The 27,276-nt window shown below is 38.6% G+C and overlaps 1 protein-coding gene across 2 annotated transcripts; it reads right to left on the bottom strand.

Annotated features, from left to right (window-relative positions):
* Window positions 1–2,135: 2,135 nt before the first annotated feature.
* On the bottom strand, window positions 2,136–9,031 carry LOC307129892 (uncharacterized protein). Of its 2 annotated transcripts, none has more exons than XM_079822691.1 (3): window positions 8,894–9,031; window positions 6,220–6,468; window positions 2,136–4,065 (listed from the first exon to the last, which is right to left on the bottom strand). In XM_079822691.1, the coding sequence occupies exons 2-3, from the start codon at window positions 6,302–6,304 to the stop codon at window positions 2,804–2,806; spliced, it is 1,347 nt and encodes a 448-aa protein (XP_079678817.1). In that variant the 5' UTR covers window positions 6,305–6,468; window positions 8,894–9,031; the 3' UTR covers window positions 2,136–2,803. The 2 variants fall into 2 exon arrangements, with proteins under 2 accessions (XP_079678817.1, XP_079678818.1); XM_079822692.1 differs by lacking the exon at window positions 8,894–9,031 and adding an exon at window positions 8,543–8,716.
* Window positions 9,032–27,276: the final 18,245 nt, after the last annotated feature.

Below are 27,276 nucleotides of genomic sequence, written 5' to 3'. Positions count from 1 at the left end.
TCCTTGATCCGCCCCTTTTATCGAGGATGCATCGAGAGGAGAATTCAGACAGACCGATATCCTAGAATGCATCTCGCACCAACGGACGCAAAGATCAGTAAAGCCGCCCAACACCCCCGCATGATAAGCTGAACTTGGCTGTGCGCGAGCCTCTACTACTAAGAACGGAACCGAGAGCAGATAGCGACATTATCATCAATTAAAGTAATACTGTTTGCATGTGCTTTATAACAGAGCCTCAACGGGTGCGGCATTGTTTTGTCACTTGCAACACATCCAGAATACACATAATTTCTGCTTAAAATAAGCCTAAAATGTAAAACAAGACCAATTTAGGATAATAAGAGTTATTTTTAAGCTATTTTTTTAATGTATTACTTATATAGTAGTATAAACTTGTGAAAATTAAAATAGCCTATTAAATACAATTATAAAATGTTAAAATATTTGTTAAATAGTTTTATTTATCATATTTATGTTTTATTTTTGTAATGTGTTTTTGTTAAGTCATGTTATAGGCTAATATTGTTTTGAACTGCTTGTTATTTACAATGGCAACTATTAACTGTTTTAATATTTTAAATTTTTTTTGCGGGTTCGTTGAATCGTATTAAATCCACATAAAAATACTAATAATCAAACTAAATCATAATAATTATTAATGTTAATTATATAGAGAGCCCACAACAACAACAAACAAACAAACAAACAAAAACATTAAAACATATCGTCCCGTTTTTTAATTAAAAGATAATAACAAATTCGATTTTAGTGATATTTTGACCACTCAAATAGGAAATGTCCCCGGTTTCCATTTCAGAAATCTGGTCACCTTATCTAAACCACATATTAATGTTTAATATAGGCCTATTTTTTTTTTTAATCTAAACGAAAAGAGGCAGGGTTGTGTTCGTTTTGTTATAAATTTATAAGATAATCAATGTAGCTGCCTGAACGACATTTGTGTGGCTAATAATGTTTAAGATTTTTTTGTAAAAAAAAATGAAAAGAGGCAGTGATGTTTTATGACATAGGCTATTTCGTTTTATTGTAGCCTAAAATATACGTTTCTCTATACCAAGTAGGCCTACGCGAACTTCTGACTTGCGTCCGTGGTATTTCAAGCTCGCCAAGTTCAACTCCGGAAAACGAACTCCCGAGGACGGGAGGATAGTCCGGTACTCTGCTAATGGAACAGCAGTGTTCTTGATAGTGTTATTCAGTGTATATATGTATATTTTAGGCTACAATAAAACGAAATATATGATAAAACACCACTCTGCCTCTTTTCATTTTCATTAAAAAATATTAAACATATTAGCCACACAAATGTAGTGCAGGCAATGTTATTGTATGTATATTTATAACAAAACGAAATATTAAATTTTCGTTTACATAAAAAAAACATTAATATGTGGTTCAGACAAGTGTGATTATCACTATAATAAAATGAATTATGACATAAAACACAACCCAGTCTATTTTTGTTAAATGTCATTTTATGTGTTTAATAGCCTAAAAATATAAAGTTATGAAACTTCACTTTGCCCTCAGTCAAAACGATTTGCCAGGGAACAAATGATAGATTCATGAGACCAAAGATCGCCCGTTAGAAGACAAATTATATCTGAAGACATCAGAGCCAGCGGCAGACGTCAGAAGGACTAGCCGTGTTTAGGCTGCTCTCGGCGGGGGAGAGCACTTAACAGAGGAACGCGATCGTCTCTGATCTCCGCCATAACTTCCGGAGAGTGAGGTCAAATTAGATTGTGGTTATATGCAGTCGCTAATGAGGCATCTACGTAGACATCTATGACCACGATAAAATTTGACCTCACGCTCCGGAAGTAATGGCGGAGCTCAGAGACGATCGCGTTCGTCTGTTAAGAGGCAAAATAATAGCATAAATACTGCTCGGTTTCTCGCAGAAACTGATCGTTTCGCTAGATAAGACCCTTATTCATCGTCTGGTATCGTTTAAAGCCCTTTGAAGCTGCACTGAAACTGTCATTTGGACCTTGAACCGTTTGGGTCCCACTGAAGTGCATTATATGGAGAAGAACCCTGGACTGTTTTCATCCAAAACCTTCATTTCTTTTCGACTGCAGTAAGAAAGACATTGACATCTTGGATGACATGGGGGTGAGTAAATTATCAGCAAAAGTTTATTTAAAAGTGAACTAATCCTTTAAGCCAGAAACCGTGAGCTCATTGAAGTATTTATTACAAATTGTCAACATAATGATTACAATATATAGAAAATATGAGCACTTTAAAGGTTTTTCTCCAGTATGAATTCTTTGGAGCTGTTTCAGTTCACAGGATGCAGTAAAGCTCATCCCACAGTCACAAACACACATGATCTCTCACACCTGTGTGTGTTTTCTGCCTTATACAGTGATCAGAATCAGATCACAAACAGAAGTTATTCAAACACTCGCTGCTGTCTGAAAGTGAGTTTTGAGTTAAAATTATTTTAAGTCTTTAATGCTGATGTTAGCTGGTATATGGAATCATCCGCTGTGCCGACGCTGCCGTCTCCAAACTCAGGTAAACTCTGTCTTTGTTCATAGCCATTCCTCAAGCCCGAGCTTGAGTCGACTTGTGTACCGCTGACCGCCGGAAGCTAGTTATTTTATTCTGTAAAGTTTTAAATATGGATATTTTTCTTACACAATCAAGACACTTCGCTTCAGAAGGCTTTTACTAAGCTCATTTTCATTTTTGGGTGAACTACCCCTTTAATTGAGATTATTATACTCCATATTTTATCTCACACAGTATTTCACATGAAACATGCTGCTCACTTGCAACATTTTCTCATATGAGCATGAAGGATTGATAACTGTCTGAAACTCTTCTCACACTGAGTGCAGTGATACGGCTTCTCTCCAGTATGAACTCGCTCATGTGATTTCAGGTTTGCAGACCGATTGAAACTCTTGTCACAATATGAGCACTTGTAAGGTTTTTCTCCAGTGTGAATTCTTTGGTGCTCTTTCAGATAACCAGATGCAGTAAAGCTCATCCCACAGTCACAACACACATGATCTCTCACTCCATCATGTGTTTTCTGGTGCAGTTTAAAACTCTTCAGCCGTGAAAAACTCTTTCCACAGAGAGAACACACATGAGGCTTCTCATCTGAATGAACTTTCAGGTGTTCTTTTAGATGTGATGAAGAAATAAAATCTTTACCACACTGATCACAGTTAAATGGCTTTTCTCCAGAGTGAATGCGCAGATGATTTCTGAAACCTGATGGATCTCTGAAACTCTTCTCACATTGAGTACAGTAGTACGGCTTCTCTCCAGTATGAACTCGCTCATGTGATTTCAGGGCTCCAGACCGAGCGAAACTCTTGTCACAATATGAGCACTTGAAAGGTTTTTCTCCAGTATGAATTCTTTGGTGTCGTTTCAGATGAGTAGATGTAGTAAAACTCATCCCACAGTCACAGCACACATGATCTCTCACTCCATCGTGTGTTTTCTGGTGCCGTTTAAAACTGCTCAGCCGTGAAAAACTCTTTCCACAGAGAGAACACACATGAGGTCTCTCATCTGAATGAACTATCAGGTGGTTTTTTAGTTCTGATGATGAAATAAAATCTTTCCCACACTGATCACAGTTAAATGGCTTTTCTCCAGAGTGATGGAGCAGATGTTTACTGAAACTTGATGGGTGAGTAAAACTATTTCCACACTGAGTGCATGTATACGATTTCTCTCCAGTGTGAATTCTCATGTGTGTGTTAAGGTTTCCTTTATTTTGGAAACTCTTTCCACACTGAGTGCATGTATACGATTTCTCTCCAGTGTGAATTCTCATGTGTGTGTTAAGGTTTCCTTTATTTTGGAAACTCTTTCCACACTGAGTGCATGTATACGGTCTCTCTCCAGTGTGAATTCTCATGTGTTTGTTAAGGTTTCCTTTATTTTGGAAACTCTTTCCACACTGAGAGCAGGTGTGCAGCTTTGTGGCTTTTGTTTCTTGAGTTTTGAAGTCACTGAGTTTCTTTACATCATTTAGTTTGTGTCGTTGCTCATTCACTTCCGTCTGGTCTAAAATAAACATATAAAGTAGTCAGAATCAGTTCAAAGAGGTTAAATGTGAAAATTAAAAACACTTAGCAGAAAACAAGACAGTCTGTGTGAGTATAAAGTATTGTTAACCCTCAAATGGTCTTCATTTACTGTTTACAAGATGTACAAATGTTGTCTTTGGGGTCAGTGTGACCCCAAAATTAAAAGCGTAATTGTAAAAAATATATACGTTTTCAATAATACAAATAATATATCATTTTTTTTGTTTACTCCCCATCTATACATTAATGCTGTGTTTTGGGAGATTAAGTACTTTTGTACCAATTTACCACAAAAATCTGCAACTACACCATTAGCTTGCATGAGAAATATCAATTTTTTATGAAAAAAAAAATCACTTAAATGATGATCTAAATTTAATTTAAATTGTTTCTGGATATTGATCTAGGTGTTGGGTGTAGAATTCTGCCATCTGGTGGTTAGATTTATACCTATAGGTATAACAGTTTAAGCAATAACTTGTTTTGACCAGCAGAGGGCCATTGAAAGCCATTCATTTTACTGGATGTGGGCACCTTGTTTATAAATGCCACATAAGCCACACCTAAAGGACAAGACTCAGAGTCTGATTATAGTTGCATATTATTGATTTTAAAAATAATAATTTAACTTTAGAATGTAGACAAAATAAAATAATGTGTAAATAAAACCAACAGCATTATCCAGAAATAAACGGGTAAAAGGGATAGTAATCCTCTGGCTCAGAGTCCCCGGTCTTCCAGTTTTCAGCACATTTTTTGGAATTCAGCACATAGTCCAGGGTCTCAAGAAGTGTGTAGGCCTACCTCTTTGCCAACTATGTTTTCAAAACACATATGCAACTCTTACATCTCAACATAAATTTTCTCAAAGTGGAAAAGGTCAGTTGTTTTCATCTCCATTTGATCTCTCTCTTTTGCTCTCTCTGAGTGTGTGTGTGTGTTTGTGTGCGTGCATGCACATGCGTGTGTGTGTGAGTGAGAGCAAGAAAGCGAGCATGTGTCTCTGTGCATGTATGTGTGTGTGAGAGAGAATGAGTGTATTTGTCTCAATGTGTCTTTATAATTTGTTTACAGTCTATGGTCTTTATGCGTGTGTGTGTGTGTGTGTGTGTGTGTGTGTGTGTGTGTGTGTGTGTGTGTGTGTGTGTGTGTGTGTGTGTGTGTGTGAGTGTTTGCGTGTGTGTGTGTGCATGTGTGCGTGTTTGGGCATTAGGTCTCACCCTTTTATATCTATTTTTCTGCATTTGTGGCTGATTTTATTTGCCAAATTCTATACAAATGCTCTCTGTGGCAGTCCTACATGTGTGTGTGTTTGTGTGTGCGCGCGTGTGTATGTTTGTGTGTGCGCGTGTGTGTGTGTGTGTGTGTGTGTGTGAGCATATAATTTCTACATTGCATTTGTGCTCAAGTACCAGTCCTTAATTTCGGTGTAAAAATTTTCAGATTTATGCTGGGTTTATTGATTTTTTTTTTTTGGACAAATGGAAAAAAAAAGTCTTTTTTTTTGCATTTCCCATTCATTTTCAATTGGGGTCATATTGACCCCAAAGACAACATTAATGATTTTTTTTTTTTACATACCTTTAGAACAACCGAATCAAGCCCAGTTTTTTTGTGTATGTATATATAGATAAAGTAGTTAAAGTCACAAAATTGTATTCCTCAGAGATGAAGGGAACCATTTTTTTTTACTAATGAAAAGTCGTTTGGGGTCATATTGACCCCAAGGACAAGGTTTCATTAGTTAACATGAACTAATTATGAACTGCACTTCTACAGCATTTATTAATCTTAGTTCATGTTAATTTCAACATTTACAACAGTTGTATTTGTTAAGTAACGTGAACCAACAATGAACAGCTAGATTTTTATTTACTAACATTAACAAAGATTAATAAACATTATAACAAAAATATTGTTGATTGTTAGTTCATACATTAACTAATGTTAACAAATGAGACCTTATTGTAAAGTGTAATGTGCAAATGTCAGTTCTGTCATTCACTACGATTAAAACTGATAAAATATGATCATTTAGATGCATTTCTCTATCATTTATCATCCATATACTGATTATTATTTTACAGCTACTAAAGCAGTCAATAATGAAGAATCAAGAATGGACACCAACCTATTTGTTCCTCAGTATCTTCATGTTTTATTCTGGATGGTTCTGGATAACTCGTGTCTTCAATCTCCTCTTTAATAAACTCCATCTTTAACAGTCACACAGATTTCAGCTGCTACACCTGGAGTTTGTCCTTCTCTTGTAGGATGATGTGAATATTCCCAGTATTTATTGGTGAATTGTTGTGGGAGGGGCTTCACTGCAGGTGTGAACTGTGATCACTGTGAGATACTGACGCCCACAGGACCAGACCTGGAGAAATCAAAGAGAAGTTACTGAATTTATACTGAATTACCAGAGTTGACCAGACCTGGCTAAAAAAATATTTTGTTAATATTTTTTTCTGAAGAAATACAAATATAAATACTGATGAAAGCCAAAATATTAAATGTCATGGATGTATATTTACTGAGTAATCAACAATTCTTTAGAGGGGGGTCAATATGACAATTTTCACCAGAGATTCGGAGCCAAATTACAGGAGGGTAAAATGACTTTAAAAAAAGATGACAGCTTTATTTTATTTTAAACAGAGATTGGTAGGACTATTAGTAAAATCTGTCGACTTTAGCGATCTTTGTTGCATTATATGCCAATAGTGACTGTACAAAAAAAAAAAACATTCACTTGTGTTTTTTGCCCCAAGTTTGCATGCCTGTAACTCAAGAAGTATTAATGATATCCTAAAATCCTCTTATATTCTGGTTCTTATCAAGCATTTATTTTGGTATCTTCATTTTAAAGGCCCCATATGGTGAAATGCCAGAGATATGGAGATCTTAATATGGTTTCATGAGTAAATTGGTCAATTGTTCACATTTTCAGTGGTCAAAAACCAAACGTGGGTTACTTTGCATACAGCTGATACGTTTGTCTTTTACAGAGGAATATCTGAACAACAAATAATGTTGAAACTAGAAAAATGTATCTCGTTTTTTTCTATAAACACAATTGCATCGAATATACCGGAGTGCCATAAATTTCTGTCAGGAATACAGAGTATTTTGATAGTTGGATATTAATTGCATTTAAAACAAGGTTTGTTCAACTCCTGTCCAAAGTCCGAGAGAAACAACAGGACCATCATGTATAACCAGGGGTGTAGCACAAAATCCTGGGCCCTATGCATAGGCAGTCCTGATGGGCCCCCATGTTCCATGTTAAAATATATTCCAGACTTTTCAAAGGGCCCTCTCCCTAGACGGGGCCCTGGGTAGTCAGGTCCACTTTTCCCCCCACTACCACGCTCATGTGTATAGAGAATGGGAACGTGACGTCAGCAACGCAATGCATTCGCGGACTTTAGGACACAGACACTACATTAGAGAATGAGTAGTAGTGGAGGTAGACTTTAAAACTTGTATTATACAGTTAAAAACACATTAGAATGGTTTCGCTTGCTGTGTTATGAACTGTCATAGCCGCTCTTACAACCTGCGTGGAAAACATATCTCAAATCATGCGCAATATTTCAGTTTACCAGCTTGGAAATAACAAAAGTAAGTGAAAGTAATGCTGCCTTCACGTGCTATCGGAAATTTGAAAATTCCCACTTCTAAAGTCGTGATTATGAAGTATGAACTCATCTCGTTCATATTTCGAGGGGTGGAGCGCGTTCACGTGCAATTTTTACCTAGGAAACTCCTATTTACACTAATTCCGAGAGCACGTGAAGGCAGCATAACACTCGGAAATAAACAACTTAGCCAAAATGTGTCTTTATAATTTGTATTTATTATTTATAACCGATATTACAGATGAATATTTTCTGAACCGCTTGAATGTGCTCACACCATAAATAATGCATGAAACGCGTCTGGAAAAAAAGCTTCTCTCAGTAGAAGGAAATATTGTACTTGTTCCATTTAAGTCCAGTAAAACTTTTTAGTACTGTAGGCTAAAGCGCTTTCAAATACAAATAATTTCAAAAGCTGCATTACGAGCCATAATCTGTTCTCCTTTAATGCTTTAACGTTAAGGAATTAGGGCGATATGATATAGGCTATGTTGATTGAATAAATTATCCACTGGCTGAGATCAAGCTATAAGTATATTTATTATTTTATATATCAGATACAGACTTTTTAGTTAGGCTATTAAAAAATAAACTGCAAAAGACAAACCAATGTGTGGTGCGATAGAAGGCGGCCGTCTGATTTCTCATTGTATGAAACGTGATGAATATGTGCAATGTCCTGGCCGCACGACTGAGCGCTCATGAACGTAAGAGATTCAAATATTAGTCCATTTATTATAAGTGAGTGCAAGCAAGAGTTCTTAAAAAGTATTAAAGTAAATACAGTCGTTTTTTCCTCAGGTGATTCACCTTTGTTATCATTGTACGCTCCTGAGCGTGTCCTAAAACATGGCGGCGACTACCCATAGTGCAATGCGCAATGACGTAGTTTCCCAGACTCTATAACTGAGCTGCTGAAAAGCCTTTTTGTCTCCAAAAGTTCCCTGTTTTCCCCTCATTCATTATGCTGATGTCTGAGATCTTCTGTAAAGTGGCACATTAAGCACATTTTATTGGTGTAATAGAGTCTGAGTCTGTGAAAAACAACATATTACACTCTAATAATAAACCAGGACACACATTTCATTACATTGGTCCTTGAACATGTAAACTCTGGAGCTGATTAATGTTAAACTCTGTAATCTGAGAAACATCTCTGACCTGCAGACTGGAAATATAAGGCATCCGAAATAAATATTTCACAATTGTTCTTTATTCACGATCGTTAAACTGCGTCGCCTTCAGCTTAAACTGGTCTCAGCACTCGCCACGTCTCTCGCGTTTATCTCTTCTGCGCATGCTCAGTGCGCGTCATTTTTCTTAAAGGGGCCGCGTATTCTTAAACAGACCCAGTGTTCTGAAATATTCGGTGTGAGATTTTCAGTAATATCTGTCTGCAGAGCCACAGTTTTACCCCAGAAGTTTTGCCCGCGCATGCACAGTTTCACTACAGTAGTTTTGCCTGCACTGACACATTTCATTTTTAAATCTTAAAGAAGACTGTTCTGTCCTAAAACTATCTAATGGTTATTGTTGCTTCTGCTGTTATATTTTGCATATGCTGTTGCTCACAGGCATTCAGGCTCCCTTACTGAAATAAAACAATGCTTGTGTCATGAACACTTAAATCTTTTATGTTTTCCCTCCAAAAATGAACTGTCTGGTATAACAATCAAAATTTCGAATAAACATTCAAAGGGTAATTATTAGTCTAAAGTCAAGATAACTCCCAGATAGACAAATACACTCGGGCCAGTTCCGGTTTGATTCTCGCCTGCCGGAGACTTACCCGTCGGCCCGCTTCCGTCTGCCGCACTCGGGCAGCCGTTAACCTGCCGACGCTGCCGCAATCAAGCTGGAATCGGGCCGTCACTAATGAGCACGGATTCATTCTTGCCATGTTATTATGAAATGTCTACCTTTATTAATGTTAATTGAATAACCTATAAACCACTTTTGTGTTGATATGACAGCAAATGGATAATGTGATACAAAACGTTTAGCCTATAATAAAACTTTTGAAGAAAATGCACACATAACTTAAAACATATTTTTAATCTGAATATTGTTGCAAATGAAATATTAAGGCCAGAAATATAAAGAAACTATATTTATTTAGAAAATTGCACATTTATCAAGAAACAACTTAAAACACAACCAAAAAAATAATTAAAGTGCACAAGTATAAGGGCAGACTAACTGCACAAGTTCAAAGAAACTTGAATAAAACATATTCAAATTAACTTGAATAAAAAAAAAAAAAAAAAAATTATTATATATATATATATATATATATATATATATATATATATATATATATATATATATATATATATATATATATATATATATATATATATATAAAATTATACAAGTATGAATAAACATCTTAAAACACCTATTGAAAATTAATACTTAAACTAGATTATATTGAAAAAAAAAAAGGTATCTGTGATATATGGTAATGGTAAACTAAAATGGTATCAAGAACTATCTTAAAACACCTATTTGTCAAGAAAGTTTAATCTAAAAAAAACACAATAATACTAATAAAAAAACACGCATATAAATAAAATAGTGCAAAAAGAAAAAAATACGAAACATCTTAAACACCTATTTTTATACCTGTCATTACAAATATAAAAAAAAATTAAAAGGATTGATCAAAGTAATTTAAACATTAAACACGTTAGTCTTCGCTCTTTCCTTCCTTCCTCCATCTCTGTCAGGAGCAAGTTGTAGCCATCTTGTTATATACCTTTCCACCTCTTTATCATACCCCTTTTCCACCAAAGCAGAGCCAGAGCTAGATCGGAGCCAGAGCCTAGTTTCAAATCGGTTCTTTGTGTTTCCACACCGAAAGCACCACCTCGGAGCCAGGAAAAGTGGTTCTTAAGTAGCACCAAAACATTGCTGGGCTAGAAGTAAGAACCGCCTACGTCAGCGGCTGGGGGCGGGGTTACCATGACCAACAAGACCACAAACTTGTGACCGCCATTTTTGAATTAGCAGCTAACGCTAAACACAACAATGGACGCGCTTAGACAAAAGCAACAGTGGTCCGAGGAGGAAATTAGCTGCTTTTTTGCACTCTGGTCCTCTGCAGAAGTCCAGAGTAAACTAGACGGGGCTTCACGGACGAAACCAGTTTTACAGCAGATCCAGCGGGACATGGCTACAGCGGGGTTCGACAGGAACATCGTCCAGATAAGCAACAAACTGAAAAAACTAAAAAAAGACTACAGGGACCAAAAAAAGGATCTCGGTAGAAGCGGCAATGGTCGCCCACGCCGAAACCTCGACGTCCTCGACTCGGTCCTCGGCGATCGACCGGCATGCCAGGTGACTGGGGCACTGAATTCGGCGACAATAGTGCTCGAGGCCATGGCGGATGATTCGCTGCAGCAAAGTTGCACTGATCCTGGTAAGTTCTGTTTTTACAATATTTTACTTGTTCCCAGTCAGTTGTGTTTTTAGATGTTTAGCAAGGTACTAATTACTCATATTAGTGTTTGCAATGTTGATAGCTAGGATAGTTGTATCTGTGATTTCATTGTTTAAAGTATCAGCAGAACCGTGTATAAAAAACAGTGGACAAAAAAAGTGTTTTTTATTGATGCACTGTCTTGTTTTTGTTTATAGAATTGTCTGCCATCAACGACGGTGATGACACCGTCGCGTTACCGCCACCGCTGGGCTGCAGCTCTCCCACGCCGTCGTGTAGCAGTTCTGGGGATAACGTTACATCTTCTGAACGGGGTAAGACTTTCTGTGCAAATGGGCACACCGTACACTATGCAAACATTCTCTGTGTGTGTGTGTGTGTGTGTGTGTATGTTTATGTAAGTGTGTGTGTGTGTGTAATATATATATATATATATATATACACATGTGTATGTATGTATCTAAAAGATACGGAAATAACGTTTTTTCCCTTCATTTAACTTAATGAACATCAACACAAAATGCTTTGATATGTAACATTAATTACATTAACTTGCTTTATACAATATTATGCGTAGGAAATAATATGGGACATGAGCAAAATGTGAAGTGATAGTGATGTATAATGCTATAATATAAAATAGTATTTAATCATATAGCAGATGCATACGCATATTTCCCTGCAGAATTTTTTTTTTTGTTGCAATGCTATGACAACACATTGATCTGTCATCTGCTATTATTGTTTTACACAGGAAAAAGGAAGAGAGACAGCACTTCAGAACTGGTGCAGTATTTAGAAAGGGCAGATGAGAGGTTTTTGCAGCACAGCAAAGACCTGGACGATGCCTTGCGGCAGGACATGCGAGCGGACACACATTCGCTGCTTGGACTCATGGGGCGCATGGTGGCCGTAATGGAGGCACAACTGCAAAAATGAGCGCCCAAAAATTGCACAAATGAGCGGCAAAAATTTGCACAAAGAACTGCACAAGAATTGCACATCACCAGTGTTTTTGGTTTCTTTTTATGTACACTTTTTATTTAAATTATTTACAATTTATTTACTGCACTTTACATTTTTACATTTTGCAATGTTTGATAAATATTTGTATTAGTTTTTTTTGGTTTAAATAAACATGTTTCTTAATACAAATGTCTGGTTCAGTTTTTTAATCAATGGAAGAGAATAATACATAATACAATTTATGACAGTCCAGATGTCCTTAAACACAAATGGCGGTGTTACAAAAATATGGAATTGTTGTATTGAAAGAATCACTCGTTCCCTCCGTTAAAATGCATCATTAATGCAGCTCTGACGTCGGCCCCTTCTGCGTTAGCATGCTCAGGTACTGTCTGGACAGGAGGCTGAATGTTTACAGTCCTGTCTGGGTGCTCTTCAGTGAAATTGTCACCATGTTCCTCACAAATGTTATGGAGCACACAGCAGGTCAGTGCCATCCTCTTGCTCAGCTCCAGCTTGCAGTCGTGTCTTTTTAGGAGGCACCTCCATCGTCCTTTTAATCTCCCAAAAGACATCTCCACAACCGATCGTGCACTGCTCAGCCTGTAGTTGTAGGTGTGTTGATCAGGGGTCAGTCTGCCAGTGTCAGAAAAGGGCTTCATGAGCCAATTCTGCATGGGGTACGCTGGATCGCCTATCAGGTAATGTCCAACATCACAGCCAGAGATGGTCACTTTGTTTTGCCCAAGTAATTCCCCATCACTTAGGACCTCCCACAAATGTGACTGTCGGAGCACTCTGGCGTCATGCACACTCCCTGGATAGCCAACACAAACATCCCAGAAAAGACCTTTGCCATCCACAACTGCTTGCAGAACAATAGAATGCCAGCCTTTCCGATTAAAATATTCTCGTGGATAGTCCTCTGGTGCAATTATTGGAATGTGGCTGCCATCAATTGCACCAACACACTGTGGAACTCTCCAACGATTATTAAAGAAAGTGGCCATTTCTAACAACTTGTCAGCATCAGGAAATTTCATGTGGACAGGAAGCAGCACCGTGATGACTGTGTTGCAGAATTCCTGAACACAATTAAACACAGTGCTGAGGCCTACTCCAAAAAGATGGCTGATGGTCCTGTATTCACCACCCGTGGCCAGTTTCCAGATGGCAATGGCAACACGCTTTCGGATTGGGACACACAAACGGTAGTTTGTGTTCCTTCTCCCCATGACATGCTTGACCCGACTGCAGATATACTCAAATGATGCTGGGGACACACGGAAATTCTGCATGAATTGTAACGGGGGAAAATCCGGAACAATTGTGTCCCACCAGTGGTCAGATCGTGGATATGCCCACATTACAGGTGACCTCCTCCTTGCCTTCAGCTGCAAGATTGCCTGTAAAGATAAAAAAAAAAAAAAAAAAAAAAAAAAAAAAAGTCTCATTTATGGGCAATAGGGGGACTGTGCATTTTATATATTTTATATATATATATATATATATATATATATATATATATATATATATATATATATATATATATATATATATATATATATATATATATATGTAATCTCCGTCTGTACAAATTACGGCGAGCCGCACGAACACGTTGGATCCGCCGTGTTTGGATGCCGATGTAAGTCCGCAAAGCCATGAACATCAATTGCAACGCAACGTCCGCCATTGTTGATGGTGTGTTTGTGTTTGGCGCTAGCGCGCCGTTGCTGGGAAAGATATGACGTATACACAGTGACGTAAGACCTGGCTCTGTTGTGGCTCTCGGCTTGTGGAAAAGCAAACGGTTCTTAGAAAGCTCCACAGTCGAACCAACTAAGAACTGGGACTAGCTCTGGCTCTGAATTAGCTCTGGCTCTGCTTTGGTGGAAAAGGGGTATCAGTGGAGCTCTTGGTATGGGCATTTGTCCTCACTGCATCTGTAAATAGCAAACAATATTCAAAAATAGTTAGTTGTACAGTTACACAATGTTGCGCAACAAAGAACAGATGTTGGTTAAAAAAAAACAAGCAAAATACACCATACACCATGGTAATACACCATTAACAATTATATGAAAATAATCGTACACGACAGATGTATAGCAGCCTATATGTACTGTAATGTATATAAAAATCAACTTACTGACTACAATAGTCCTGAGGGCCAATGCACTGTATGCCACTTTTTGGTTTGCACCACTTCAGTTAATTCTTTTAGCCAAGAAGTTCGCCAAAAGCTTTCCCAGGATACGCCACACAGCTTTTTTAGTGGAAAACCCACCAATAGTTCCTAAATAGGTTACCTTTGAAGAAGAAAAAAATTAAACGGTATTACAGGCAAAATAACTATACAAGAGTATCAATGTGATTATAATACAGACAAGACAAGACAAATTGTGTGAAAAATTCAAGGACTTCAACTTACCAACTTCTAAATTTGTTCTGGCTGATCCTTTATTTGATTTTCAAGCCTTTCCAGATCAGATAAATCTGACAAAGGAAGGTTGAATGTGGTGATGTCTGGAAGTTCATCACTCTGCGACTGAGCACTGTTCTGTTTCTGCTGATTCTTCAGAATGATGGCAAGTTGTTGCTTGATGACCTCTTGTGCTTTTAAAACTTCAGTCAGCAGGGCTGCAAAAAAAAAAAAACTAAAAATATATATAAATAAGCGTACATGCACTTGAAGCTTGTTTTTTGTATATTTTTTGTATAGTGTTTTGGTAGGTAGTCAGTTAAATCTTAAATCCCTCGTTGAATTAGGCCTTTAAAAAAATGAAGTTCATACTTACAAACACAATGAACTGCAACATGTTCTGTCTCCATCTCCAACTGCACTGATACATGGACGTATTGTGTTAGTCTTAAGCAGTGTTCGAGCATCTTTTGGAAGGCTGGGATGCATACTACGCAAGACTGACAGAAGAGCTGTTAATGCAACCATTGTGATTCTGAAGTCTATGGCCCAGTCAGTCAGAGCGTTTCTAAAAGCTTCATCAGGACTTTCCTCAAAATAGTCATCACTATTCTCAGAATCCCTTTCAGAGTCTTCCGACATCACTGCATCATAATCATCTAAAATGAACAGAGTCTTCAGACACCACCACATCAATATTGTCAAAGTCATTATCTTCAGAGGCTTCATTTTTACTAGTGTACATCTGTTGATTATGAGGAGTGTCATCACTAGCCTTAGAGTTAGGAGTTTGCAAAGACTTTAAAATCTGAGCAACACTTGCCCTCGCCTTTTGAAGGTTTACAGCCATAACAAAACTGCACGTGCCAGAACGAGCTGCGGGCCAGAATCGGCCTGGTTAACACACGGCGATGCCGAGTCGGAGCCGCAGGCGCCGCGGGGCAGCCGAGCTCGGGCCGATTACTACATGCTATCTGGGCTATAATTCCTCAAGTTGATTAAATCTGCCTGGGGTAAATGCATAAATTTGAACACAAATAAAACTTAATTTTATTTGTTGAAAATGAAAAAAAATGTATCCCCTTCCAGTGCCGTAACATGCATCTCGACGACATAAAACTCTCATGACGAAATGCACATGCGCGGGCAAAACTGCTGTGGGGTAAAACTGTGGCTCTGCAGTCAGACCCTTCTCGAGACTTTCGGTGACACTGGGCGGAGCTTATATGAGTAAGTAAGTACATTTTATTTATAGAGCACATTTAAATACAGCATACACTGACCAAAGTGCTGTACAAACAATCATAAAATACATTAAAATTAAAAAAGAATAAAAATAACATGAATATTCATTCACGAGTTTCCTGTTTTGTGTTAAAGCTCCACTGAAAATATTAGTGCACACTCCTCAGCTTACATACAGGTCATGTTCAGCGTTAAACGAAGTTAAGCTCATATTCTAACTGTTATTTATGCACAATAGTTTATATGTATATTGTGTTATGTTGTGTTGTTTTTTAGCTGGTTGATATAGATAGATAGATAGAGATAGATAAATATTTTATTCATCCACTAGGGAAATTCAGGTTTCCAGTAGTAACAATTAAAAGAGTAAAACAAACATAAAGTCAAGTCAAGTCAACTTTATTTATATAGCGCTTTTACCAATGTAGATTGTTTCAAAGCAGCTTTACAGTGTTAAACAGGAAAATAATGCAGCATAATTTTATTCAGCTGTATAGCCATTCTGGAAAAAACGTTGATGTCATCAGTTCATTTCAATTATCATATAGTGACAGTGTGGGCTTTAGATCAATAATTAGATCAGTAATTTAGTTTAAATGGTTAATTTAGTTTAGTAATTAGATTTATTTCGATGTTTACTTGAAAAATTTAGTGTCCCCAACTGAGCACGCCAAGCCAGAGGCAACAGTGGCAAGGAAACCAAAACCCCATTAGGTGACCAAATGGAGAAAAATAAACCTTGGGAGAAACCAGGCTCAGTCGGGGTGCCAGTTCTCCTCTGGCCAATTAACAAACAGCGTATTATTATTATTATTCTGGCAGCTTTACAGCTCCGAGGTCATAATAGATCAGAATATTCGAGGGACCGGGGGCAACATGCTGGAGACGGGTTTATTGAGGATGATGTTGATTAAATAATTATTAAAGTGCAATATTCGAATGATCAGAGGCAACACGCTGGAGACGGGTTTATTGAGGATGACATATCGATTTAAGTATTATTTAATTGTAATATTGGAACAATCGGAGTCAACACGCCGGAGACGGGTTGACTCTGTGCATATAGCTACACACATAGCTGAAACAAGACAAGCAGACCAAAACGATATTATGCCCTGCTCACAAGGATGAATTAAAAAGTTGTCCTCAGTCTGTCTGTAGAACAGGACAGGGACAGCATCCTGTTGCTGAAAGTGCTCTTCGGCTTAGAGATGGTACTATGCAGTGGGTGATGGACATTGTCCACAATGGACAAAAGCTTGCTAAGGGTCCTCCTCTATGATCAATCAATCAATCATCAATCAACTTTATTTATATAGCGCTTTTAACAATGCAGATTGTTTCAAAGCAGCTTTACAGTGTTAAACAGGAAAATAATGCAGCATAATTTTATTCAGCCATATAGCCATTCTGGAGAAAACGGTTATGTCATCAGTTCATTTCAATTATCATACAGTGACAGTGTGGGCTTTAGATCAGTAATTAGATCAGTAATTTAGTTTATATGGTTAATTTAGTTTAATAATTAGATTTATTTCGATATTTAGTTGAAAAATTTAGAAAAATTCTGTGTCCCCAATGCAACAGTTGTTAAGGAGTCAAGTTCAACACCCATCACAGAACGTCTCGGTTACGTATGTAACCCTCGTTCCCTATGGAGGGAACGGAGACGTAACGTCAATGACTGACGAATGGGGTTTCGCTTAGAAGCCTATCAACTTCGAGATCTAGAAAACACCCAATGGCAGTGCCAATGCCATGGGCATGCGGAATTTGCATAGCGGACTCCGCCCCACCGTGTGGGTATATAAGGAAGTACACTGGCGATATCGCATTATGTTCCTGCTGAGGAGCCAAGACTGAACTCCTGGCCGTTTCTGCAGCACAGCAGATATGGCAGAGGGACGTTACGTCTCCGTTCCCTCCTCAGGGAACGAGGGTTACATACGTAACCAAGACGTTCCCTTTCGTTCAGTCACTCCGAGTAATGTCAGTGACTGACGAATGGGGTCCCAATAGAATCACGCCACTCGGCTGTCGTCCAGTGCCCTGCATATGGGGAACCAGCCGAAGCTGGATTTTTAACCCCAGGGTGGCAAGGGAATGCCAAGGGAAAGACACCTGCTCAAGGAGGCTTACAGTGGAAATACACGTGTGGGGGTCGCCCAGAGGGGGAACCATGCACACGGAGGCACCTGGCCTGTGTTGGGGTAACAGCTTTGGACCCAGGACCAGTAGTGAAAAATGAAGACCAGGAGTCAGGAGTCAGATTAATTAAAGAAAATTTACTGAAGAATAGTTTGCAGTTTCATCAGCAGAAGCCAGCTTCAAGAGGAGTTCGTAGGCCGCGCTCCCTCTAACAGTCTCCCCGCCTCCGTCTAACGTACATACAATTTTCTGAACAGTTATACTGTTTTCAAGGTTTAGACACGTCATTACTGCCATGTGGAATGATTCTGATTGGTTCTAACAACATGCAACGTAAGCAACTTTCCACACGTAGACAGATAGGAGCATATATCTCTAAAAATGCGTAGACTTGATGTCGCCCAGGCCCAGATTAGTCCCCAGTGACCTCGGAGGTCACAGAAAAGCGTCTATAGGTCTGGCATCGCCTGCAGGAAGGCCCATATCCAATACTGGATCTGCACAAATCATACAACGCACACACACAATACTCCAGAGAATACCAGTTTCCATCAAGGTCGGAACATCTTAACTAACTATCAACAAAGCACTTCTCCAAAACATGCTGATACTACATTTAGTACAGAAGTGACTTTATTCTATTCTATAAAGAAAGAAAAGTATATCAGAGAGGTACATTTCTCTGAGTCCCCAAAAGAGTCACATAGCTGTAACATAGATGACCCCGGGGGTCGCTTTAGGAAGACATACAGTTAACACATGCTGAGCTCTTCTCACTTCAAACACCAAGGACATTTGCCTGTCAGCACGTCTTGACACAGACATCAGAGCAGCTCCTGAATAATCTGGATTCAAAAGCACAGAACAACTAAAACACTACAATATCCAAAATCACTCCTTGAATATAGAGAACTGATTTATCAAATGTAGGAAATGGTTATAACTTGATTATCATTAATTCTTATTTTAATATTGAATATAAAATCATTCTTGAAGGATATGTGTCTGATGAAGAGACAAGTGATGTTTGGCTTGACCCTTGACCCTTCACCTGACACAAGGGTCTGGGCTTATAGAGGGCAGACTTACTGGTGTCGGCGTTAGGGATGAAACGGTGTGAAAATTTAATATCACGATTATAGTGACCCAAATTATCACGATTATCAATATTATCACGTTTTTTTTTAATTAGATGAAAATTAACAAAAATAACTGATACACACACTGAAAACATTTCAACAAGTTTATATATGAAAATCAACAAACAACAAATACAATTAGCAGCTATATGCACTTTTTAAAGCATAAACATTAAATTAACATTAACATGGAGCCCTGAGAGTGAGAGGTATAAGTTTTCCTAGTGCAGGTTTTAATGAACAGTACCTTAAATAAGAACATCAAATGCACACGTAAAAACAACACAAGTAAAGCAATGTGCATGTAATAACAATACAACCATATGTAAACAAATCAAATGAACAGCAATGATTGTATGTCCGTTCTCTTCATCTAAAGAATAAAAGTGCAGCTGACCAAACATCCTGTATGTTATATATGCATCTTTGTTCACTTGAGATTGAAATGCAAAAATGTCAGCATATTTACTTTGTCTGGTTTAAGTAGTGCTCTTTGAGGAGAGACAATATGCCTGCTGGCACTGAACACTCTCTCTGATGGGACGCTGGTTGCACAGAAGCTTCCTGGCAACCCTGGCAAGGTGAGGCAGCTCTGATGCATGGCCCCTCCACCACACCAGTGGATCCTCTTCTGCTGGAATTGGGGGCAGAGACAGGTCAACTTTGATTTCTCCTTTCACACTGTCTTCTAGAGAGGTTGGAATCTGACCCTCTTCACCTCTTTGCTGCCTTGATGTTGAAGTTATCTTTCTCAGCAACCCGGCTAGGCCTTTCTCTTCTGATGCGGCTGGTGAAGTGCTGGTGGAGATGCTGCTGCTGGTGGAGGTGCTTTGTGGTTCTTCCCTGACTTCTGCAGCCAGCTTCACAGCTTCCTGGACACATTCAGTTTCAATTTTCTTTTAGCCTCAGACTAAAGAGCTCCTTTTGAAGCGGGGGTCAATGAAACAAGCCATGTTCATGACTCTCTTCGCCTTCTCTGTGTATCTATTTTTTAAGTCTTCTCTCATTACCTTTTTCATTTCTTTGGTCAGGGATGTATCTGTGTCCTTTTCCACCAGAACATCAGAATTGATGTGGTCCAGGACAGGCTTGATTGCTGATAGTGTAACTCGTGTTTCTGAGGCAAGTGCATCTGTTAACTTGCTCAGAGGTTTGAGGAGCTGGCACAGTTGCTCCATAACCATTATTTCGGTATCCTTGGGCATTAGATGCCATGTTCCTCTTTCTCCAGCCAGTGTTGCACAGACTAGTTGCTGTTGACTAAGGAAACGCTCTACCATCTTGTGTGTAGATCCCCGTGGAGTCACCACATTGTGAATCAGAGCCTTCTGTGGCATGTAGAGGGCAGATTGTTTTTCCCTCAGTTCTCGCCTTCTCTTCCAGCTCCGTGATAAGCCCTGGACCAGATGACGGCAGGTATTGACTGCTGTTTCAACTCTTGTAATTTTAAAAGCCTTTGAGATGGCCAAGTTCAAATTATGGCCAAAGCACCCAAGCCACACTTCTGAGAAGTCTTCAAAAGCCTTTATCATGTTTGTTGCGTTGTCTGTGGTTATGCAGACCAGGTCTTTTTTGTTGATCCCCCATTCTTCCAGCAGGTTCTCAAAAAACTCGCCAATGTTTTGAGCTGAGTGATCTTCTGGGAAGAACTGAGTTTCGAGGCAGTTAGATTCCAACTGCCAGTCTGGGGTGAGGTAATGGATAGTGACGCTTATGTAGGGTTGACCACCACCGCTTTCACTAGTCCAGAGGTCAGTAGTTGCAGCAAACCATGTTCATTGAGCTAATTTTTTTACAACAGCAGCTTAGACCTGGTTGTACAGGTTTGGTATTTCAGTTTTGGAAAACTACATTCGTGATGGCACTTTGTAGTGTGGTACAGCAACTTTCATCAGCCTCAGAAAACCAGGCCTCTCAACAATTTGAAATGGCAGCATGTCCTTTGCAACGAAATATGAAATGGCTGCAGTGAGGTCTTGTGCAGTTTTTGATGTGGGTGCATAAGCAGTCTGCCTTTTAAATACTTGTTCAAGTGTTTGTGTCACAAGTTACTGTAGATGAGGAGGGAGTTGAGGGACCAGAAGCATCACTGGGTTTTCCTGCTGCACGCCCACTCTGTAAACAAAGGAATAGCAAATGTATTATCATTATTATTATATGACAAATAATATTCACTCACTTATGCATGCATGTATATCCAAATAATATCCTTATTATTATCAATAATAAATCACTCACACACCAGCACACACACACACTAGGGATGCCACAATTCTCAATATAATATTGAACCGTTCGGTACGGCTTTCACGGTTCAATACGCGCTTGTGAATTGCGTTTTTTTCGGTTTTGCATTTAATTAATAATTTTTCTACAAATTCTATAATTTGCCTCCATCCCAATATTGAACAACGCGACATACATTCACATCACACGTTAGTGGTAGAGTTATACACACGGAACACTATAGTTATTCACAATCACCAAAGTTCATTATTTGCATGCGTTTTAAAGCCTTGCCGGTTTCATGCGCTTTTCAGAGCGCGCGCACTAAAAGCCTGTCAAACACGCGATTACTAGACTAAGTAGTCGTCTTACTGCGCTAATACACACAAGGTTAACAAACACAGTCGGTTATGTCTAAAGTGAAAGTAAAATCGCAATCGTGTCTGTATATTAGATGTGTAGAGGTCTTAAATTGACAAACGGTTAGTAGTGAACACGCTGTCCTTAAAGGGACAGTTCACTTATTAAATGATGTAATTATTTACTCACTCTAATATTGTTCCAAACCTGTATTCATTTCTCAATGACAGAAACTTATCCCTTTAATGTTAATACAACAACAAAAGACAAAGAGAAAATCACTCACTGCTCTTGACTGAAAAACTAATACAGTAGCTAGAATCAGTGTATATTTTATAGTGAAGTCTATGTAGTTTTTTATTTTTTCATTCATTCATTCAATTTCATACTTAAATGCTGCTGTACAGCTCTGAGCTGCCAGTGTAAATCTTTATATATATTTATTTTATATTATCCAATACACTAGGAATGTATACAAGGGTTTTTTTAAGTAAAGTTTTAAGTTTAAGTAAGGTTTTTCAATTCTTTTAAGTAAAATAAAGAAAGAGTATTGCAATAAAAAATTGTCTTTTTTCTCTTTAACCTCTTGCTGTTCCGGTCCTCTAAGAATAGAATAACAAAAATTGTATGTGACAAGCCATCAGAACCGAACCGAACCGAAAACCATGGTTAAAAACCGAGGTATGTATTGAACCGTGGACTAACTGTATTGCTGCATCCCTAATACACACACACACACACACACACACAGGGCTAAAGTAAACTACTGGAATACTTGATTCTGTCCTGTCCTGTGTCCTTATAATGACTGTTGTCAATAGCAACGCATTATAACAGTGCACATACATGATCACCATGGATGCGATCTCTGCTTTCATTCAAATGTGCATGTCTTGCGTCTCAGTTTTTGAATGTATTGAAAATGAAATCAGAGTAATTTAGTATTAATACTACTATAATATTGTTGTAGTGTAACTACACTGTACATAATGGACGTAATCCCTGAAATTATTTCTGTGGTAAAAATTATAAATAAAAATCTGTGTTATAAGTTTACTATGGATGAATACAATACATTCTCCCTTAAAATGTCACCCTTAATAGTTTGAACATGTTCGTTTGTCTTGGCTCAAAGCCCCTTACCTTAACGTTAATGTAAACTTTTCTTCGCGGAAGCTTTGCATTAATTACAAGTTTATAATAGATAATTCAACATTTCATCTCTAATCAATATTCTGTGTCCAATTATTTTGCTCAAGTTAGTTTTGGTATTGAGGTAAAAGTTAACTTACCTTGCATTCGCTATATAACAGTGGGTGGTTGTCACAGAGATGACAGCAGATTTGACGTGTTTCCCCATTTTGCAGCGACTTTCTTCTTGCAAGATCCGCAGACTGGGTGCCCATCCTCGATTAAATTGCCCTCAGGACTCTTGTAATAGCCAAAATACGACCACACCTCAGATTTTGTCCTCTTTGATGGCTGAAAAATCTCCCGGCCGCAATCACTACCTTCCGCCATGTCTTCTCATGCAAAACAACGTTGCATGCGCGCTGCATGTGGGCGCCTGCGTCAAACTGATTCTGACTGGACAGGATTTACCGTGCGTTTTCAAAATCACAATAATCAAACACTGTTTTAATGATAATTAAATTTTAAACGATATTACTAACCGTCAGGACATTATATTGTGGTTTACCGCTATACTGGTAATCGTTTCATCCCTAGTCGGCGTAGACAGTGCTGGAGGAGCTCAGGGCTTCCGGAAAGCTCACCTGTGGAGAATATCGCATGTATCCAGTCCGTGGAGTATGGAAAACGCAAAAAAAAAAAAAAAGTGATTTCTAAATTTACTTTGACTTGTATTTCATTGCAGACAATATGAACACAAAATATTTCATGTTTTGTCTGGTCAATTTCATGTCATTTGTAAATATGCATCCTTTTCTGTCATTCAGACCTGCAACACATTTAAAAAAAAAAGTTGGGACAGGAGCAATTTAGGGCTAGTAATGAGGTAAAATGGTTAAATAATGATGTGATTTGAAACAGGTGATGTCAACAGGTGATTGTAATTATGATTTGGTACAAAAGCAGCATGCAAAAAAGGTCTAATCCTTTAGGAGCAAATATGGGCTGAGGATCGCCAGAAAATTATTGAAATGTTTAAAAACAATGTTCCTCAAAAAAAGATAGGAAGAGATTTGGATATTTCACATTCAACAGTGCATAACATAATTAAAAGATTCAAGGAATCTGGAGGAATTTCAGTGCGTAAAGGACAAGGGCGCAAGCCTAAGCTGAACAACAGTGATCTCCGATCCCTCTGGCGGCACTGCATCAAGAATCGTCATTCATCTATAAGCGATATCACCACATGGGCTCAGGACTACTTTGGCAAACCTTTGTCAAGTACCACAATACGTAGTTACATCCACAAATGCCAGTTAAAACTGTACTGTGCCAAAAGGAAGCCCTATGTTAACAGTGTCCAGAAGCGCCGTCGACTTCTCTGGGCTCGGAGGCATCTGGGATGGACCATCACACAGTGGAAACGTGTACTGTGGTCAGATGAATCAGTATTTCAGGTATTTTTTGGGAGGAATGGACGCCGTGTGCTCCGGACCAAAGAAGAAAAGGATCATCCAGACTGTTACCAGCAACAAGTCCAAAAGCCAGGGTCTGTCATGGTATGGGGTTGTGTCAGTGCCCTTGGCAAAAGTAACTTGCACTTCTGTGAAGGCACCATTAATGCTGAAAAGTACATAGAGATTTTGGAGCATAATATGCTGCCTTCAAGAAGACATCTTTTCCAGGGACGTCCATGCATATTTCAACAAGACAATGCAAAACCACATTCTGCACACATTACAAAGTCCTGGCTGCGGAGGAAGAGGGTACGGGTACTTGACTGGCCTGCCTGCAGTCCCGACCTGTCTCCAATAGAGAATGTGTGGCGCATTTTGAAGCGCAAAATGCGACAACGAAGACCCCATACTGTTGCCCACCTTAAGACTTGTTTCCAGGAAGAATGAAACAAAATGACACCTGAAACACTTTATCACTTGGTGTCTTCAGTCTCTAAACGTCTTTTAAGTGTTGTGAAAAGGAATGGCAACATTACAAAGTGGTAAATGCTTTACTGTCCCAACTTTTTTTGAAATGCGTTGCAGGTCTGAATGACAGGAAAGGATGCATATTTACAAATGACATGAAGTTGACCAGACAAAACATGAAATATTTTGTGTTCATATTGTCTGCAATGAAATACAAGTCAAAGTAAATTTAGAACACTTCTTTTTTATCGATGATGTCTTTTTCTTCATTTGAACTGAGCTGTTTTGAATTAAAGCAGACTGAGCCAGTGTTGTGCGCGGTCATTTATAGACCACCTAAGCACAACAAAGACTTTATTAAAGAATTTTCCGATTTTATTGCTGATATAAGGATTAACTATGACAGGATTTTAATCGTTGGTGATTTTAATGTACATGTTTGTTGTCCATCTAAGCCTATGGCTAAAGACTTTTTAGAGTTGGTTCATGCCTTTAGTTTTGTACAAAATGTCATTGGACCGACTCAAATGCATGGACACACTTAAGACCTTGTATTGTCGTATGGTTTTTCTGTTGGTAATGTCTGTGTGGGTGATGCAGTATTTTCCGACCATAGTCCTGTCAAGTTTGAGTTTAATTTAAATCATTATACAAAACTACCTGTTCCTGTGCGTTTGGGCCGCTTTATCAAGCCTGACACTGCCGCTGGTTTCTCCCCTCTGTTCACGTCAGTGCAAGCTCAAATTAGCCCTTCTTTAGACACGGAACAACTTATGGAAGTTTTTATTTCCACCTGTACTGATGTCTTGGACATTTTAGCCCCTCTAAAGGCTATGGCTGCGTTCGAAACCGCATACTTCCCTACTATATAGTATGTAAAAAGCAGTAGGCGAGCGAAGAGTATGTCCGAATCCTTTGTATTTATAAAAGAGTAGGCGAGAACTACCAGGGTTTTGGAGTATTTCTCGCGAGATTCGGACGTGCGTATACTGATGTTGCGTTCGAATATGCCTACTTACCTACTATATAGTAGGCGAAAACAGTACGTGAAAGGAGAAGTATGTTCGAAACCTCAGTAATCATAAAAGAGTAGGCGAGAAGTTCCCGGATGGCTTACTCATTCCGCCCAGATTGTGAAGTACCCATCGTCGGATACTTTTCTATCCCTGCCTTCCCATGAGGCCACAGGAAAGGATACGTCAGGCGGAGAAAAGCCAATCAAATGTGAGTATTACAAACCAAAATCACTGTTCCTTGTGTTAAAATCGCATTTGTTGGACTACTGTAGAGTAACGTTAAACTGTTGAATTGTTAAAAGTGTAAAGACGACAGACAGTATAGTGTAGTTGTGATTGGGCTGTAAAAACACGTTTTATTATGTATGAGCTCCAGTAACACACACACACACACGTCTCCAAAGTGGATTTACATAAACGATATACTTAAAGATAAAGATGCTTACTAAATGTTTATTTAACATCTGACAGGAACATTTTCGATAAGTATTGCAGATGACATCACAGCATGAAATAGACATCTGATCAGAGTGATGTGTGTGTGCTATAATGTAGAGTTCACTGTGGTCAACACTGCTTTACATGAACGTCAGTAATGTTAATAGATCTACATAAAGTAACTAAACATAAGTTATCTTTTTTTATTTGTCCATTAGTACTGTTGATGAATTGAGGAACATTAACACATCAGCAACTACCTCAACATTTAAGGCTATTGAGCACATAAACTTGTATGCTTTTATCAAGGTTGTTGATCCAGGTAACGTGAATGTTGTCTGATGTTACAGGAGCAGAGGGGCACGTGTGTGTTTATCTGGTGGAGACTGGAGAGAGGCTGATGAAGGAAGCCTGTTATCAAAGGCTTTGAGTATACTACAGAAATGAATAAAACATACATTTAAATCTTAAGTTGTATTTTATTTTAATTTCAAACAGAGTTATTTCAGCACTTTTCTGATTCTTGATGTCTGTGCATTTGCTGCAGAGCTTCTGTGGTTGAGCCTTGATCAAGGACACACTGGTGGTGACGGCTGCGGAGATCCAAGCAGAAACCTTCAGCTTATCAGTTCAGTGTTTAGCCCACTACACCACAAAAGTCATAAAGCTACAATACAAGTAGCATGTAATTGTAAAAAATATTAAATCAAATATGGCAAGAAATGGGATGCTGACAACATGAATTGTAAAACGTTTTAAGTAGTCATGCTGATGGAGAGCAGGCACAAGGATGTTTGGAGTAGACATCAGCAGTCAGATTGTCCCGCACATGTTCTCACACTCTTGCTTCAAGGTTGTGGGGTTCAGAAGGGACATGATGGACATGATGGAGGGACATGATGGACATGATGGAGGGACATGATGGACGGCTGGACAGGCGAAGGTGTTCACGGTGCTCAACTGCTTCATCAAGCTGTGTTGAGATGGCAGCAGATGTGGGGTTCACCGTCTGTAAATGTGTGATGGTTTGTTAGAACAATACGTTTGAATAAAGCTTTGTTTCATGGTGACTTATTCATT

This window comes from Gobio gobio (genome assembly GCF_949357685.1).
Source record: "Gobio gobio genome assembly, chromosome: 8".
NCBI lineage: Eukaryota > Metazoa > Chordata > Actinopteri > Cypriniformes > Gobionidae > Gobio > Gobio gobio.
This window is presented reverse-complemented; position numbering and strand designations above follow the sequence as displayed.